The sequence below is a fragment of the Leuciscus leuciscus genome, assembly GCF_965113295.1.
Source record: "Leuciscus leuciscus genome assembly, chromosome: 4".
Taxonomy (NCBI): Eukaryota; Metazoa; Chordata; class Actinopteri; order Cypriniformes; family Leuciscidae; genus Leuciscus; species Leuciscus leuciscus.
In genome coordinates, this window is record NC_138728.1 from 20,491,757 (window position 1) to 20,508,978 (window position 17,222).

Below are 17,222 nucleotides of genomic sequence, written 5' to 3' on the forward strand. Positions count from 1 at the left end.
CGTTGGAGAGGCAGTGTTTTCTAAACTCAATCTAATGTGAAATCAAACAATCAAAGGCCTGGGCTCTGTCGGAATGAAACAGGTATTTCTATTGGCAATCCCCCAAGATAAATGATAAGACTGCTTTAACTGCACACACAGACTGTGACTAGTATGCATGCTTTTCAGGTTTTCCTACATCAATCTGGTTTTGCAGCATCCTACATACAGAAAAAATAAATTAAATAAATACTGTTTGTAATATTTTAATGTTTCTTTAAAACAATTTATTTTAATTATAATAAAAACACCACAGTATAACAAAATACAAGTAATTTTTTTGGTAAAAATTACATTAAATGATAATAATGTATATGTATGACATTTCATGTAGACATTCAGTCAGATGCTATTTTAATAACTGCTCTAATTGCCCCCACTAGGAGAATGTGCCAATTGTTTATTCTTTTGCAATCAAAATCCAAAATGACTGATTTTGTGGTAGCAATTTCCAGAAATTTGCGAAAAAAAATTATGTTTTGTTTATAATTAGGAGGATACCACATTTACCATATTAGGTATTATGTTATGACATAACATACCTAGGGAAAGGGATTGGATTTATATAGTAGCTAAGCACAAAGTGCATAACATAATTCCCACAAACAAAAATCCTGAAAAGATGTATTCACTCGCTCTCTTTCTGACTTCTTTTCTAAGTCCCCCTGAGTAGAAGATTGATTTTATCTTCAACTTCATTGGGAACGAGGCACACACCAGGCGTCTGACGAGAGAGAGAGCTGTGCAGCTGTTAGCGCGTGTGTGTTGGCTAAACTCTAATCCAGTCAAAAGAGCCCTGCTTTAGAGTTAATGTCATAAAACCAATAGCAAAACCACACAAACAAAAACAACTCAAATCCTTTTTTCAAGCAACGTGCACCAAGCAAAAACCTGGTTTTATATGTGCTCGTATTGAGTGCATGGAAAGTGTGAAATTTAAAAAGTTCCCAATGTCTGTCTATGTGTCCAACTGCCTTTCTTGGTTTCTCTGCTTCTTGGCTTTTGTTCTCCAACTCTGGAATGTGCCACAGGAAACAGTTATGCTGTAATGAGGAAGCCACAAAAAACTAAGCTTTCTAGAAGTTCACTCTATAGTGTAACAGGAACAAACATTACTAATGCAATACATGTCAAAGTTACAGTAAAAATCTATAATTTTCAACTAGTCTGAATTCAGAACAGGCCTGAAGCTGATTCGCAGATTGACATTTTATAAACAATCACTAGTCTTTAACCCAAGGAGCCCAAATCAGAATAATGTTTGACTTTCTTCAATACATACTTATTGATATTTATATTCACACTACAACAATAGCATCTTCTGGTGTTTAGAAATTAAATGATCTACTTCACTGCTACTTCTTCTGATTACCTCACCGCCACTTGGTGGGTCGAGTGTCTGAGGACTGAATAGGTGCTGTTGACATGTAAATGTAGGTGGTATGGGTTAATGTATTTAACCCTTAAATGCTTGAATGTTTTGCCAAACATTATTTCATACTCGGGTCTTTAGCGACCCGGATCTATATCTAACACGGATGGATCTCTACCGATCGTGATAATATAAAACTCTCCTGATATTAGAGTAACAATTATAGAAGAATAAAATAAATGATATTTTGTTACCTTTTGGAGCTTGGAAAGCTTCAGTTTGAGCAGATGTTTTATACATTCATCACTGTCCTCATCAAAGTTCATTTCCCAGTACAATCAGCATCTGGCTCATATTCGTAATCTCAAACATATTCTCAAAACTATAATTTTCAACATCTTCCGAATCAATATTCCACCAGATCCACCTCCAAGTGACAGTGACACTAATATTTGATAGCGTTCAGTACTTGCTCTGCAGTAAATCTCTGAGCCATTTCAAGTTTTGCTGATTATTCTTCCTATTCTTTTGTATTTCACTTATTCAGTCATCAAAGATTCAATTATTGTTGCGCAGAAAAAAATATTTGCACTGTCACACACCTCGGCTCTTTAGCAACCCATGCATACATATATATATATATATATATATATATATATATATATATATATATATATATATATATATATATATATATATATATATATATAGGAATGATTGAGGAATGCTTAGAAGGTTGATGTCTAACTTTAAAAGATGAATGAGGAGGAGGGGTAGTGAATGGCGTCCCGGGTCACTAAAGACCTGAGGTATGCGTTTAAGGGTTAAATAAAAACAATGGTAACAAAATGAGCCGCTCAATTTCAATTAAAATGGTCACGTCCAAGGGCGTATTCATTCATTCATTCATTCATTTATTATTATTATTACTTTTTTCTTCTGAACTTCTTTGATTCACTTTACTTCAGAAAGGCTGGGCGTGGTTGTGTGCCCTGTGTTTTTGTTTGCTTGCTATCTCTCTTTCTCTCTCTCTCTACTCGCTCTTAGGCCTAATCATCAGCTCCTGTAACTCGTTTATGAGTGTGCTTGAGACAGTAGAATGGGGCAGTCCAGTGTTTGCAAAAGTGAGATGCACTTCTCCCCTGCTCCAGATTGAACTCTTGCTAAATATATTTGCTTCTGACATTCAGAGACAGTAGTTGTGAGTTAGCGGTGGCTAACTGAGCAGTGACCTTGATCTCACTTCAACTAAAAATTTAGCAGAAGGTATTGTGTTCTTGTTAACCTGTTTAGTAGTTACTGTTGTGAGGGAAGCTGTAAGAGTGAGTGCCTTTTTCTTTTAATACTGTTTTTCTCCCTGTTTTTGTATAGCAAGGGAGTTGAGGGAAGTTTATGTTGTTTATTTCTTTTTGTTTAACCTTTCTTAGGTTAGTTAGGACTCCTCCAAAAAATTCGTTCTATTTTGTTTGTTTTTTTAGGCCTTGCTTGGGGCACGAAGTGAGCCAAAACACAGCCAAAAATAGGCACATGACCTCTCAGACAGCAAGTTTCATAACTAAAAACTACCTAAACATCAAGTAAAAGTAAACCACTCTGTGATCATCATGCATTTTTAATTGTACACAAAAACAGCAGTTGACAATGTTAAAATGGGAGAATGGGTAGATTATAACATTTTCAGTGTACAGTAAAAGATCTGCAGAATGTGTGAATCGATTGGACTGACCAAATTTTGACATGTATAGATATGATATTGTTTTAGAAAGCACTGTTTTTGCAATAAAAAGTGTGCAAAAAGTATATTAGAAACTGAAAAGCTACTTGGCTCAAAAACCATGCCCCCTCAGTTTAAATGGGCATGACTCATCTACTTAAAGCAAGTTTTACTCTTTTATATCAAAATATCAAATAAATTGGGTGTTTTTTTTATTAACCCCTTTAAAACACTGACAACATGCACCAGTTCTTGCACATATTTTACATTTATATACATTTTATTTTAATTTAAAGAATATTTAATAAAAACAAAGAATGAGGAACTTGCACTATATTAAATTTAAACTATCACACTGCTAAGGTCAGTTCATCTCATTTCAAGCATATCAAGATCAGGCACTGAAACCCACAAGGTTTCTCCAAACTATGCTCATATAAATAAAGTAGATCATTTTAGCTGCCTTTAACTGTACAATAAAAACAAAGTAAAATAAAGAGGCATGTGGCTCTCTGATTAAACTAAATACAAAAGACTAAAGCTTTCTGAGACACAAGAAACTCTGCCTTAAATTTGTGTAAACACAAACACGCCACGAGCCATTCGTTATCACACTGTTGTTACTTATAACACGCATATCTGCACGAAGACGCATTAATACTTGGGTGTGTCTAGCATGCAGGTCCTGCAGAAACTTGCTCTGTCTGTTTGTCATGTGACTTAGAAACTCAAGGGCCAGGGGGCAAAATACAACTTCAGCAATCACAGACATTCGCATTCAGACAGGATTAAATTTTTCAGAGGAACGTTGAGTTTGCCAAAAAAACAGTAGGTAATTTGCTCTGGAATTTTTACTGAGGTAGTGTGAGAAAAAAACAGACCTGGCAGATTCAGGTGGGATTAAAATTGCAAAGTACATCTGTGAAACAAGAATTTAAGTAACAACCCCCTGGAAAACTAGTCCCGGCTGAAAAGGGCTTATGAGGCAAGACATTCAAAAAGGATTTAACTGCAAAATAGTTTTTTGTCAAAAAATAAAATAAATAAAAAATGCATTTATGAGTGCCAAATAAGTGTGTCCACGATAAAAAAAAAAAAAAAAAGGAGTGTACAACACGTGCCAGGTTCTTAGAAAATGCTGGTTTTGTATGGCTCTGAAAAACTTGTATATAGTTTTCAAGAATTTAAATCGATTTTTCAAGGTTTTTTTCTACAAATGTAATGAATTATTCATATATATGCCTTCCCTTGTCATAAAAAGGTGAAATTAAATACTTTACTGGTGGTTACATCACATCCTTGCAAGTATTATATGGCCACATAGAGAGTTTAAATGCTTTAACTTCACACGCAAATACAATATTAGCAAGCACTTTGATTACAGATCTACAACTTTTACTATTATCATTATTGTCATTTTATTTGTTTGATATTTGTGTGTGTATGTATGTATGTATCATGTATGTGGGTAGTTGACGTGTCGTGGCTTTTTCACCGTCACAGAAGATTAGAAATAATTGATTTCACATTTTCATCATTTAGAATACTGTATAATGGTTAAACATTTTCTTGTTTTACATGAATTTGTTGTTTTAATACCCGAGTTATTTTTTATTTTTTTTACAACTTTGAGCCAAATCTCAAAATCATCCTATGGTGTGGAGGTAGACAAAATTATTACATAAATATTAACTTTCATAAAAAAGAAAAAGAAAATAATGTTTAAAAATCTTAATGAACACTCCTGGCATAATTGTGCAAGTGTCTATTTCACTAAGTGGCCATCACTTTTCCTATACATACATTTCTAAAAGTGTAGGAATTTCATAAAGTTTGTCACAGAAAAAAATGTCCTTTGGTGTTATGCAATAACCTGATATTAAGTTGGGCAATATCATGGACAACTACATTTAGTTGAAAGACCCCATTCAAGGTCATGTGACTGAAGACCCCTATTAAGCCCATGAGCAGTGCACATGGTAACTATTTCTCTCAGAATTGTTCAAATATTTAACTATGTTTTCAGACCACTTAAGTTGTTAAGTTTTTTTGTCCTTTGGTGTGACATCCCTACATTTCATTTTTTAATTCAAATATGTATTTTTAACAGCAGGACTATGTAATATTATGCAAATGTATCATGCCAATTGCTAATGAAAGTTCAGCTAGTATTAGCATGGTTATTAACTGCCACAAAAGCTCAAATGTCCTTTGGTGTGACAGAAAAAGTGTCACAGGAAATGTCCTTTGATATGACACTTCAGCCTGTCACACCATAGGACACAGATGTCACACAATAGGATAAGACCTCCTTAAGAAGCTATTAAAACAAATAGATAAAGTAAAAAAAAAAAAAAAAAAATGTCCTCCTTTATAATTGTTACAATAAACACTATATATTCTTAATCTTTTTATGCAATGACTATCTTTGTCCTTTAGTGTGACATTTTGTCCTGACAAACATAAAACAACAGAAAAATATACTTATTTAAAAATTTTTTTTTTTTTTTTTTAAAGAGTCAAGTTTGGCATTAGGGGAGTTAGAGAGATAGGTACAATTTCAAACAGTTTTGTAAGGTTGGCGAAAAAGTTATTGACATTCGTACGGAAAAGTTTATCAAGTTCATCTATTCATGGTGAAAATGATTCTAATGAGTACTTTCATGTAAAATAAATATCACTTTAAGAAAATAATGTTTTAATAATGTGAACAATTCTGTCTGAAGTATTTTTTTTTTATGTTATTTAATATAATTTCTTAGTACTTTTTAAATGTCACGCCATAGGACACATTTACAGTACTGTTGAGAGAAACCGTGAAAAAAATATGTGAAGTCATTGACAAAATGAGTGACCACTACTATTTTCTGAAACTGCAGTTTTCATACTCCATAAATATATGTATATATTTTTTTAAGTTATGTTTTCCCAAAAAAACACTTTTTCTTGGCCATTTTTCAACAATGAATGAATGAATGAATGAATGAATGAATGAATGAATGAATGAATGAATGAATGAATGAATGAATGAATGAATGAATGAATGAATGAATGAATGAATGAATGAATGAATGAATGAATGAATGAATGAATGAATGAATGAATGAATGAATGAATGAATGAATGAATGAATGTGTATTGTATACATAATTGTATAGATCTATTTGTATTTTTTATGTATTATTTATTGATTCATTTTTAATTCTATTTTCTATTTCTGTTAAGCTTTTTGTACATGTTGGGGTGGGAAGAAATTGTTCTCGTGCAAAATGTTTAAAAATAGAATTGAAAAAAAAACACACATCTACACTCATAAATCAATTCACACAAGACATAAGATGCATCCAAATTCAAGTATTTGAGCACTATTCTATGACCTTTTTTTTTGTATAAATAGTGCAAGCGTGTTCATACTGAAAATTCCAAATAGAAAAAGTGCACTTTAAAAACCCAGATGATGCACTTAAATGAAGTGTGAATGTTGGACACTTCATGCACTCAACTGTCGCAGCTTTAATTATGTAGCAGAGGGGGAGGGGCATCAGGCTCTGATGATGAATGACAACATAACTATATTAAGTTCATACACTACACAGATAAGTACATGGTGTATAAGTACCACAACTATATTTTTGCATTTATTCCAGTGGAATGCTTTGCCCTGTATACTTCCATTGCAAGTGCATTACTAAAGCCCACTTTTGTTTATTTTTACAAACTCAATGATGCGTCACAATTGCTTTCAGTGGTTATCAACATCGTCACAGATGCTGCATATGACTTCAATTATATCAAACCCGGAACATTCCTTTAATTTGTTTCCCTCTAGTAAACACAATGGAAGTCTCTTCCAATACAGGGGAAGATATCCACCCCTCATCCTCAAATCAGAGCATTCTGGGGCACAGCCAGTTCCACAATATTATTTGTGACACACACGCACACAGCAGTAAATTATGGCCACATAGGACAAAGTGTCACCAATGGGACACTAATAAGTCTGAGTGAGGCTAACACTCTTAAATGTGTCAACACTGCAAGGATTTGGCATGTGGACGGCACCAGTGATGGGAGCATTCTTTTTTGGGGGGGGAACATTGCATCAGTCCAATATTCAGACATGCTCCACATGCTGGTGACAGTGTTGAAGGGGGATTCTCTGGACACAACAGAACACCACAATGTCCTCAGAAGAACAACTGCATTCTCAAATCCTTGTGTGCGCATGGTCGCTATATTTTGGGGGCAAAAATTGTCCTCAGAAGTTAGATAAATATGAGAAAACCTCCCTTTAGAGATGTCTTCAAAGATAAAAAAAATATATATTTCCCCATTTAACGACATTGCGGCTTAGTACTTTGCCTTGTTGGAGAAATTAACTAGCTAGTCACTACTATTATTTGATATTTGATCCATCACAGGTTCCTTCTTACATCATACTGCAGGGTTTCCTTGTGCATTTCTACACATTGATTGTTGAAATATATAGAATTAAATGTATATATTTGAATTGGAATGAAAGATAACGTACTGAATGTTAGTTTTCTTTTTGTGCTCAGGCGAATGACCACATTTCATATTAGCAAGAAACTATGCTTGTAGTTTTAACCACACGTTTGTGATGCTGTTTGCGAAGGTTTGTTAAAACTAGGCTTTCAAGAAACGCTGAATCGTTGAACTATGTTGGTAACAATGGAACTTGTCAAATTTCTGCTTGCCCTGCCAACATTTTCAACATTTTCACTGGTCCAAACACCAACAATTTTAATTTCTCATTTTAAAATGTCTTAATTTTTTTTTTTTTTTTTACAAACAAAAAAATTGGGGATTATTATATGGCATTTCTTTCTGTTTGTTATCCTTACATATTGTGCAAATGTACGTATCTGGTGGCTTCATATGACCATATGCACACATAGCAAAAATGTGGTAGCAGTTTTATAACGCATACACTAATAAAACTATTTTCTTTCGGTGTTTTGCCCCACAGACTTCCATTGTTGGGGCATAATTAATTTAAAAATATGAATTCCTATTTTATTATTCATTATATAGGCTATTCTAATTTCCACAAAACTTGTCAACCAGCTAGATCGTTTTATTTTTGCAAACAATGGAAATGCATGTAAAAGCAATAGAAGTTTAGTATGTCCTTATGTAGATAAATCAGTAAACATATTTATGTTTGTGCTTTTTAATAGGTGTCCCAAAGTAGCAAAACACAATGTTTGGCCTCACTTGAGCATTGTTATAAGAACTCAATGTATGGTTCCATTTGATCTGTCATTTAATCAATACTTCATCGCTCCGTCCAATGGGGTGATCCATAAAGACAGCTTCACTAACGCAACACGCTTATGATACATCAAACAGTGTGCGCAAAAGCAATTCAATTACGAAAGGCTAATCGAATGTGTTTTACGTTCTCTCTCCATTAACGCCGGGGTTAATAATGCACTGGCATAGACATTCAGAACAATCAATTAAGCCTATCAGCAACTTCCATTCACTAAATCACTTCTGCGTAAATGTTTAAACAAATGGACTGACGCAGGGATGCTAATGCGCTCATTTTCTTCACTTAGAAGTAAACAAACACTCTCGAGGTTTATAATGACAAACCAACATGTTCTTTTTCTAAGCAGGGACTAGTCGCATAAAAAACAAAAACAATGTGGCGAGCACATTGTCTTAGTGCCAGGGGTCAGGGGGGTCAACACACGCGCGCACTCACACACTGAACACAGAAGCATTTGTTCTGCTTACAACAGCCCAACTCAAGACCCAAGCACATGCCCCAGCACGCCACCATCACCCCAGTTTTCAAGCGCATTAACAATGTGGTTTAGGCGTGTGTGCAAGAGATACTTGGGATTTTGATTTCCATGAATTAGAATGGTAAAGTATCGACATTTACTCATTTCATTATGAGGAAACACCAGTGTAACCAGTCTAACTGGGGTTAAGTTTCACTATTATTTGATACAATGACTTTTGAAAACATTCTTTGGGGAGAGACACAGTAGTATAATTAAAATATTGCTGAAGTACTTTATGACTGAGCTTATTTTTCTGATGTTTATATCAGACCTAGTCATAGAAACTCTGTTGGATAAAGTGAACGAATAAAATAGCAGAATCCCGTCTGACCCTTTTAGGGCTGGTTCAAATTTATGATAAAAAAAATAAATAAAATCCATCAGCATTCCTTTTAGATTTATTTTTATTTTATTTTTATGAGGAATGCTTGAGCAACATGCACAGATTATGCAAATAACTGAAATTCTCAGGCATGTACTGTTAAAAAGTTTGGGGTCAGTAAGATTTTTTTTTTTACTTTTTTTAATGCAGTCTCTTGTACCAAGGCTGCATTTACTTGATGAAAAATACAGTAAAATTAAATATTGTGAAATATTATTACAATTAAAAATTTCTGTCTTAAAGTACTTTCAAATGTAATTTATTCAAGTGAAGGGATCCATTACTCCAGTCTTCTAATATGCTGACTATTATTTTAACAATGCTGAAAACAGCTGTGCTGCTTAATATATTTATTATGTGGACACGGACACATTTTTTCAGGATTCTTTTTATGAATAGAAAGTTCAACGTGCCATTTATCTAAAAATAACATGCTGTGAGATGTCAGTTCAAAGGTAAATATCATCGTTTGTATCGCCCATGAAAATAACATTTGAATTAAACCACTGTTTTGACAACAGTCCTAATGTTTTAGCAATAAATTAATTTTCTGATGTCAATGTTGTTGCCATTGTAAGGGTGACACTATATTGCTGTATATGCAGCATTAGCCTACAAGTTGGACATTTCAGATGCAATTATTAACAAAAGATTCTTACAACATCTAAACGTGGTTTTACTACAGTAACCTTGTTGTAAAACCATAGCAATAATAACTATGCAAATAAAAAACATGATACCAATACCAAGGTAAAGATATTAAACCCGCGGTTCATGAAGCAAAACCTTTGTTTACAGCAAAACACCACTGGTTACTGAAGCGTTACTATAGTAAAAATATGGATATTTGGGGTTAGCACGAGACTGATAAAAACGAAAAACAACATCTTTAAATCATGAACCATAAACAGCAGAAACACATCAGATTAAATGATATCCACACATATGCACAGTCTGAGGGTTAGATAACATACTGCATGGCTGGATTAAAAAGACTCAAGCATAACTACCATGTCGCAGTGTAAGAAAGAGTTCCTCTCGAGTTCAGGTAAAGTTCTCTCGGCGCTGGGCATAGTTCAGTTCACTTCGGTCCGGTCAAACTGGACGCTCATGTGCGATTACGGCGGTCTAATTTGCTACATTGTGTCACGGGGTGCGGGGCGCCGCCGCGCGCTCTCGGTCCGTAGATTCCTCTTTGTAATCTCCGCGACACACACATTCACTCACTCAGTCCCTCAACCCTGGTGCATATTTATCTGGAGAGAGAGAGAGAGAGAGAGAGAGAGAGAGAGAGAGAGAGAGAGAGAGAGAGAGAGAGAGAGAGAACGAGGGGGCGGGCTCAAGTTCGTCATTACGTCACAGCCATTTAGGGGAGGTACTACAAGTGGTAAAATGTTTTGGTTTCCATTTACCAAAATTAAATACGTAATTTTAAAGGAAACATTGCGATTGTATTGCGATTTCACACTTAAAATATTCAGATGAGACATCTTATTAAATATGCATACATTTGCATATTATATTTCATAAATTATATAGACTCAAAAAAAAAAAAAATCCTGTAATCAAAAACTCATTCCTTCCCTCCTTCTAGTGTTTTCTTTAATATTTAATAAATCATACAGGTTTGGGAACAGGCGAGTGAAACATGCTTTTTGGGCGAACTACTTTTAGGCAAGCTCAAATTTTAGGCTTTGGTTCTGTACAGTGTTGTTATTGTTAACTAAAACTGTTAAATCACGTTTTTAAATAAAGCTGAAATAAAATATAAATATTAGACGAAAAACGTAACTTTTGAAATTAAATTTTTGGAAAAAAATATATTTTTACATTTAAAATTTTACCATGGCAATATGTTTAAGTAGAAGTACAAAAACTAAAACTGAAGTAAAAATAAATGAAAGATAAATAGAAAGATAAAAAATAGCGAAAGGACTTGAAAAGCTGAGATTCAAAAAGTTGATTCCTAATAAATACTAGTGTTTATATATGGTAATGCTTAAAATTCAATGAAACATCAAATTAAAGTAATATTTAAAAGTAATGTTTTTACTAAACAAACATATAATAAACATATATATATTACTGAAATGTGTTTGATTAATAAACCACATTTATAATAAAACACAGTCTATTCCATCATGCGCTAACTAGTACAAGCGTCTGACAAAATTGAGTATTAAAACAATGTAAGTGTGATAAAAAAAATAAAAAAAATTACAGTGTCTATTACTCAAGTAATCATTTATCTGACCTGGACAGAAGCTGCAATTCACAACACGTCACCCGATAGTCTCGAACCATAAATAACCATCATATCTTACAGCATTAATGTTTCAGAGGAGAATACTTTTCAAACGAGTGCTGAATTTTTAAACATTTACTGGTCTGAAAGAGTCACATAGAGCTCATTCAGGGTGTGTCAAACCAGTCTATCTGTCTGGCTCTCGCGCACGCACACACACACACACACACACACACACACACACAGAGAGAGAGAGAGAGAGAGAGAGAGAGAGAGTTGTCTATTAAGGTGAATGGTCAGTACTAGGTCAGAGCTATTGTTTATTGAATTTGCCTGTGCCTTTTATCTGTTAACCTACTGTTACATGGGTTAACAAACAAAGAGCTTTAAAATATCAGTTGAACCTACATCAATTTAATGTTTAATAGTAATATTTAGCAAACTGCACTAATTATGATGAAATAATAAACCTCAGCTACTCTACTGAATGAGACAGTCACTATGTGAAAGGGTTTAGTTTCCCAGGGGAACTGTTACAAATGATTCCCATCTGCCCTGCTGCGCTGCTAAATAATCACATTTTAGATGCGCAAATCCTTGTAAGCACAGAGGTCTGGTGGGTGAGGGTCACAGGGGGGTCAGCAGGGTCAGAAACAGTGTTGTATGGGGGATGCTTGATACAAAATTGTTTTAGCATCGCTTTAGGGCATGAATAAAACAATAAAGATGTTTTATTTGTTTTATTTTTGTATAATGGTGCAGTTATGACTAATGGAATATGTGGTTATGGAAAACAATGGATGCTTGCATTATTCTAAAACACTGAAAACATTCAAAAATGCTTCATATGAAAAATGATGTAAAGTTCAAAGTTTTATTTGCCATTTGCAGAGCACAAAGAGAATTGTACACATACATAGGAATTGTACTGCATCACCCTGAGTCAAAATATATCAATATAAATAAATAAATGAATGAATGAATAAACACAGTGCACCAGTGCTTGCTAGCCATATATAGGCTACCATATATGAGTTAGCCATTAGTCTCACCACCGCTGGATAGAAGCTGTTATAAAAGCGTGTTTTATGTGTGATGATACTGTCCGCTCTTATATATCTCAGGCTGTAGGGTTTGTGTCCGGGCCTCAATAGTGCGTGAGCTGGGTGATGAATGTCACTAAGTATGGACTGAGCCGGTAAACAGCCAGAGAGAGCCGTCTACCAAAACAACAGCATCGTAATACATTATGCGTTTTTCTCCCATAGAAGCCTGTTAATACACTGCTAACTGGAATAAAACAGTGGACTCTAAATAACTGGAACTTATTAAGCACCTTTATGATAATAAGTCTGTCTAAACACACTGAAAAGCCTAGAATTTATTTGTTCTTTTGCTTTTGCTTATGTTTTGTATGTGCACACATTCCAAGTAATTAACATATTTGCAGTATGTATTTTTAGGTAGGACCCAAATTGATACTATTCTGCTGTTTATCTTACATCATATGTTTCATCATATGTGAACACAAAAACTTTTAAAAAGTTAGATTAGACTGACAGAATTCAAAATAAAGTAGATTTATGCCGCAGAAAAAAAGCACATATTTTCGGACACATATTCCACTGAAGATTTTTCCATTTTTATTTTCTACAACAAATCTACAGGAAAAGACTTTCAGACGGAAAATAGTCACACACCTTGCTGGACTATGACCAGCTCTTGGACATGTAATCTCTTGCAGTTTTCAAAACAAATGGAGAGCATAAAATATTCACCAGAAGGAGGCCCTACTTTATTTCAAGTGTGTGATATAGCCCTGTTGGCAACACCAGTTGCACACACACACACACACACACACACACACACACTAGCTGATACCTTTTCACTTGGTGTTCTTCGAACTGAACAGACAATGTAATGAGATCTTCACACACACACATACAGAGAGAGAGTTCGAGACACACACACCTGCTTACTCTCCATGCACAAGCACCTTACACAATCATACCGGCACTTATCCTACTTGTAAGAGCTTGCACATACATTCATACCAGAGCGAATTCTATGTCTGGAGTTTAGCCTTCCTGTCTAAAACAACAGATTGTGCGTATGTGCAAACATTTAGACAGATTACATCAGCGTTAGGAACCAATGGAGAAGACCATTACCAGTGACCCCCAACCACTGACCCTCGAAACCCGTTGGTCAATGTGACAGCAATTAGTGAGTTAAAGTTCAACGTCACAAAACTGTAAGCACATAATTGGTCAATATTTAGTCTGCTTTTTTTTCTTCAGTTTGACACTCATAGCCCACTGTATTATTATAAGAGCTAGATTTAATGTTGTATGGTGTTAGGATTTCTTTGGCTTTTAGATTGTTGATATGTGGTTCCTAAAGTGTTCTGAGTGGCTATTAGCATGTTGCTGTGTGGTTGCTAACATTTCTGTTTATGCATTTTGCAGACACTTTTATATTCAAAGCATCTGCTAAAGTGTTTTGAGTGGTTGTTAGCATGTTGTTAGCGCATATGTTATTGTGGGTGCGTCTCAATCAGCTCTATAGGTCGTGAATCAGTATATTGTGTAAACCAAATTCAGGCACTGTTAAGGACACTGATGGCTCTATTTCAGGCGAAATGACAACGTCCTCATCGTACAACGTCACTACTGGTATTTATGAACAACAGCAGCACAGATATCTTTTTGACATTATTTGTTTATGTTGTTTAAAAGTAGGGCCTACATTATCTTAAATATTCTAAATGTTTGCTATTATGTTCTTTACCTGTCTAGCGATGTATGTTTATGCTGAAATATAATTATTGTCTTTTTTAGAACATCTATTGCGTCATCCTGTGTATTAGGTTGATTATGTGTGTTTCATGCTTCAGAATTTCAAGGGAACTTAGTGAGCATCGATGCCCGCTGGTTTTCACAGTGCATTGTGGGACTTTTTTAGGGAGCAAACGTTTCAGTGCACTGGAAGGATTTTGCGATCGAGACAGCCCTTAAAATGATCAGTGCCCTGACTACTGAAAGCTAATTGAGACGCATCCTATGTGATGGCTAAAGTGTTCTGAGTTGGCCTACTTGTTAGCATGTTGCTATGAAATTGCTATAAGGTGTTCTGTGTGGTTATGGACCTTATTCACCGCAGCGCCATCTTTTATTTTTAATGGGAATGAAAGCGAGGCTGTGAGGGATAGACAAACATCTCTTCAGTGGGTTATACTGTTATTTTAATGTGTTTTTGGATTGTTCTGCTGACGAAACACTGCAAAAATATCTGTCTAAGAAATATCAGTAGATCAAAAAACCCAGACAGTATGAGCTGTGGAAAATAAGAGATCTAGGAGCTTTATACAGCTTTTTACTGTGGATGCCACTGAAAACACGGTAAGTCTATCCCTCACCGCCTTGCTTTCATACCAGTCATGGTGCTCTTCTGAAAAGGGTCTATTAGTGCATTCCTAAGGGGTTGCTGCTAGGGTGTTGGTTGGTTACTAGTTGGTTTCTTATTTCTATTTTTGCCAGTACATCACCGTTAGCGTTAGGATCTAGCCATTTATGTTCGTTCCAGTTCCAACATATGCATATGAGGGTTTTGAAGCAGGTTCTCTCGCCCAACTTCTGCTAGAGCAGAGCTGCGTGCATTTTAATATCATGAGCTGAATCACTCATACAGACAGATGGTTTCAGTGACCTACAGACCGTATCTGCCAAACATAATTCAATGAATGAATCATCACATTTGCCCTCGCATAAACTCACAACTGCTCCAGAGTTTGTGGATGTTGCTGAAATGCATTCAATTCACAACGCCTACAGCATCAATCTTAAATAACTGTGTGTAATACAGAACAATTACTAAAAGAAAAGTTTACATCAAAACAAATTTACAACAAAAATATATAGAAATACAGACACTATTGTGTTAATATAAAGCATTTATTTTATATAATTGGGTCAACTACTGGCACTTTTATGTCCCACAGAGGTTCGCATGTTTTTGTTATTAAAGTTAAAAATTTCTTCTAACTTTTTATATGCCACTAGTGAAAAACCTGTGTATTTAAAATACATTTATTTCATACTAAGTATAGTACAAATCTCTTGAGACTTACTGATATAAAATGTATAATTAAACTTTATTCGGAGTACTTCTTTATTGCACAATTCACATTTATTAATATTAAGCCTAAAACGTGTTTTAATATCACTATTAGTATGATCACTGTATAATTTTAGTCTTTAAATGCAAGATATGTAAAGCGTAGTTCCATTTTAACACAATCAAATATACTTAAATATAAAATATACTTAACCATTAAATAACTATTAAATATATAAGTATATCTTTAGTTGTATCTCTCCACTACTTCCAAATGTATTAAGTAAAAAAAATGTGTTGTTCCAATTTAGCAGACTTTCAGTATATTAATTCAGTATACCAACAGTACAATTGCAGGGTATTTATATTTAGTACATACATATGTACATGTATATATGTAAATACATTTCAGTATATTTATGTTTCACTATGTTTAATCATATATTGTATGTCTAAATCCCCCCAAAAAAAAAAATGTTGTGGTGTCATTTCCATCACAACCAACAATATAATCAAAATGATAAAATTCCCCTGTGATGCATTTATATTCACTATTGAAATTAAATAAATTAGTAAAAGTGTGAAATGTGTGTTTCAGAGGAATTTAATTTCTAAAATTCCAAATAGTCGATTAAGCTTTAAGAAAAACTCTAACCATAGCCCTAAAAGAAACCTTTTGGTATAGAAAATGTTAGTTATATTTAGGTTACTTTTGTCCCCAATGGTTTTAGCTAAGTAAATATTTTGGTTTTGTTCTTAAATTACGTTTCCTCTTCACCAACCCCCTGTCACACACACACACACACACACACACACACACACACACACACACACACACACACACACACACACACAGAGAGAGAGACGTCAAAGTGTGACAATAGGTGTAGCAAAGGCCACGACTTCTATTTTTAACAATCCGTGGAAAACGTAATCCATGAGAATGCCCACAGGCTGTTTCTGTCCAGCTGAACGCTTTTCCACTAAAAACAAGCCGAAACAGAGTCTAACAAATGGATCTGCACTGATCACACAGAAACCGCATGAAATTCACAGCAAAATAAAATGAGGTTTTGTAACAAGATAAAATGGAAAAACAGGGAGAGGTTCAGTTAAAGTGCGGTTCCATTTTCATGTCAAGCTATGCATATAGTCCAGAATCAAGTCCTAAAGGGTCCAAGTTTCCTATAGGGACATCTCACCCCCCAAAAAAGTCTGTCATCGTTTACTCATCGTTTACCCGTTCTAAACATTCTCTGCTCTTAACATGCCAAGTTTCAGTATGTATATACACAAATTAGTGGAAGATTTTCAGTGAATAATGACTTCAATACAATTCCTTGTAGATGACTTAAAATTCAGCGTGGACTACTTTTTTTGTCCTTTAAAATTAAAGTGAATGGAGACTGGGGCTGTGCAGCTCCCAAAACAGCAACAGTGAAATTGCAGTGGAAAAGAAGTGCCTTTTTCTTTTAATACTGTTTTCGTCCCTGTTTTCGTATAGCAAGGGAGTTGAGGGAAGTTTATGTTGTTAA

General features: G+C 34.6%; 1 protein-coding gene and 1 long non-coding RNA gene across 3 annotated transcripts in view; one reads left to right on the forward strand and one right to left on the reverse strand.

The window, feature by feature from the left end:
* Positions 1-11,725, reverse strand: part of tmcc3 (transmembrane and coiled-coil domain family 3) — a 22,134-nt gene extending 10,409 nt beyond the window's left edge. Inside the window, exons 1-2 of one of the 2 annotated variants that reach the window (XM_082168272.1) lie at positions 11,581-11,718; positions 10,337-10,582 (exon numbers count right to left, since the gene is read on the reverse strand). In XM_082168272.1, coding sequence (XP_082024398.1) covers positions 10,337-10,399 — 63 coding nt within the window. In that variant the 5' untranslated portion in view covers positions 10,400-10,582; positions 11,581-11,718. Of the gene's footprint in view, positions 1-10,336; positions 10,583-11,580 lie in introns of both variants that reach the window. The other variant, XM_082168273.1, reaches the window with a different exon arrangement.
* On the forward strand, positions 2,103-4,755 carry LOC309496639. The gene is made up of 2 exons (XR_014205187.1): positions 2,103-4,198; positions 4,230-4,755. It is a non-coding gene; the product is annotated as an uncharacterized lncRNA (long non-coding RNA).
* Positions 11,726-17,222: the final 5,497 nt, after the last annotated feature.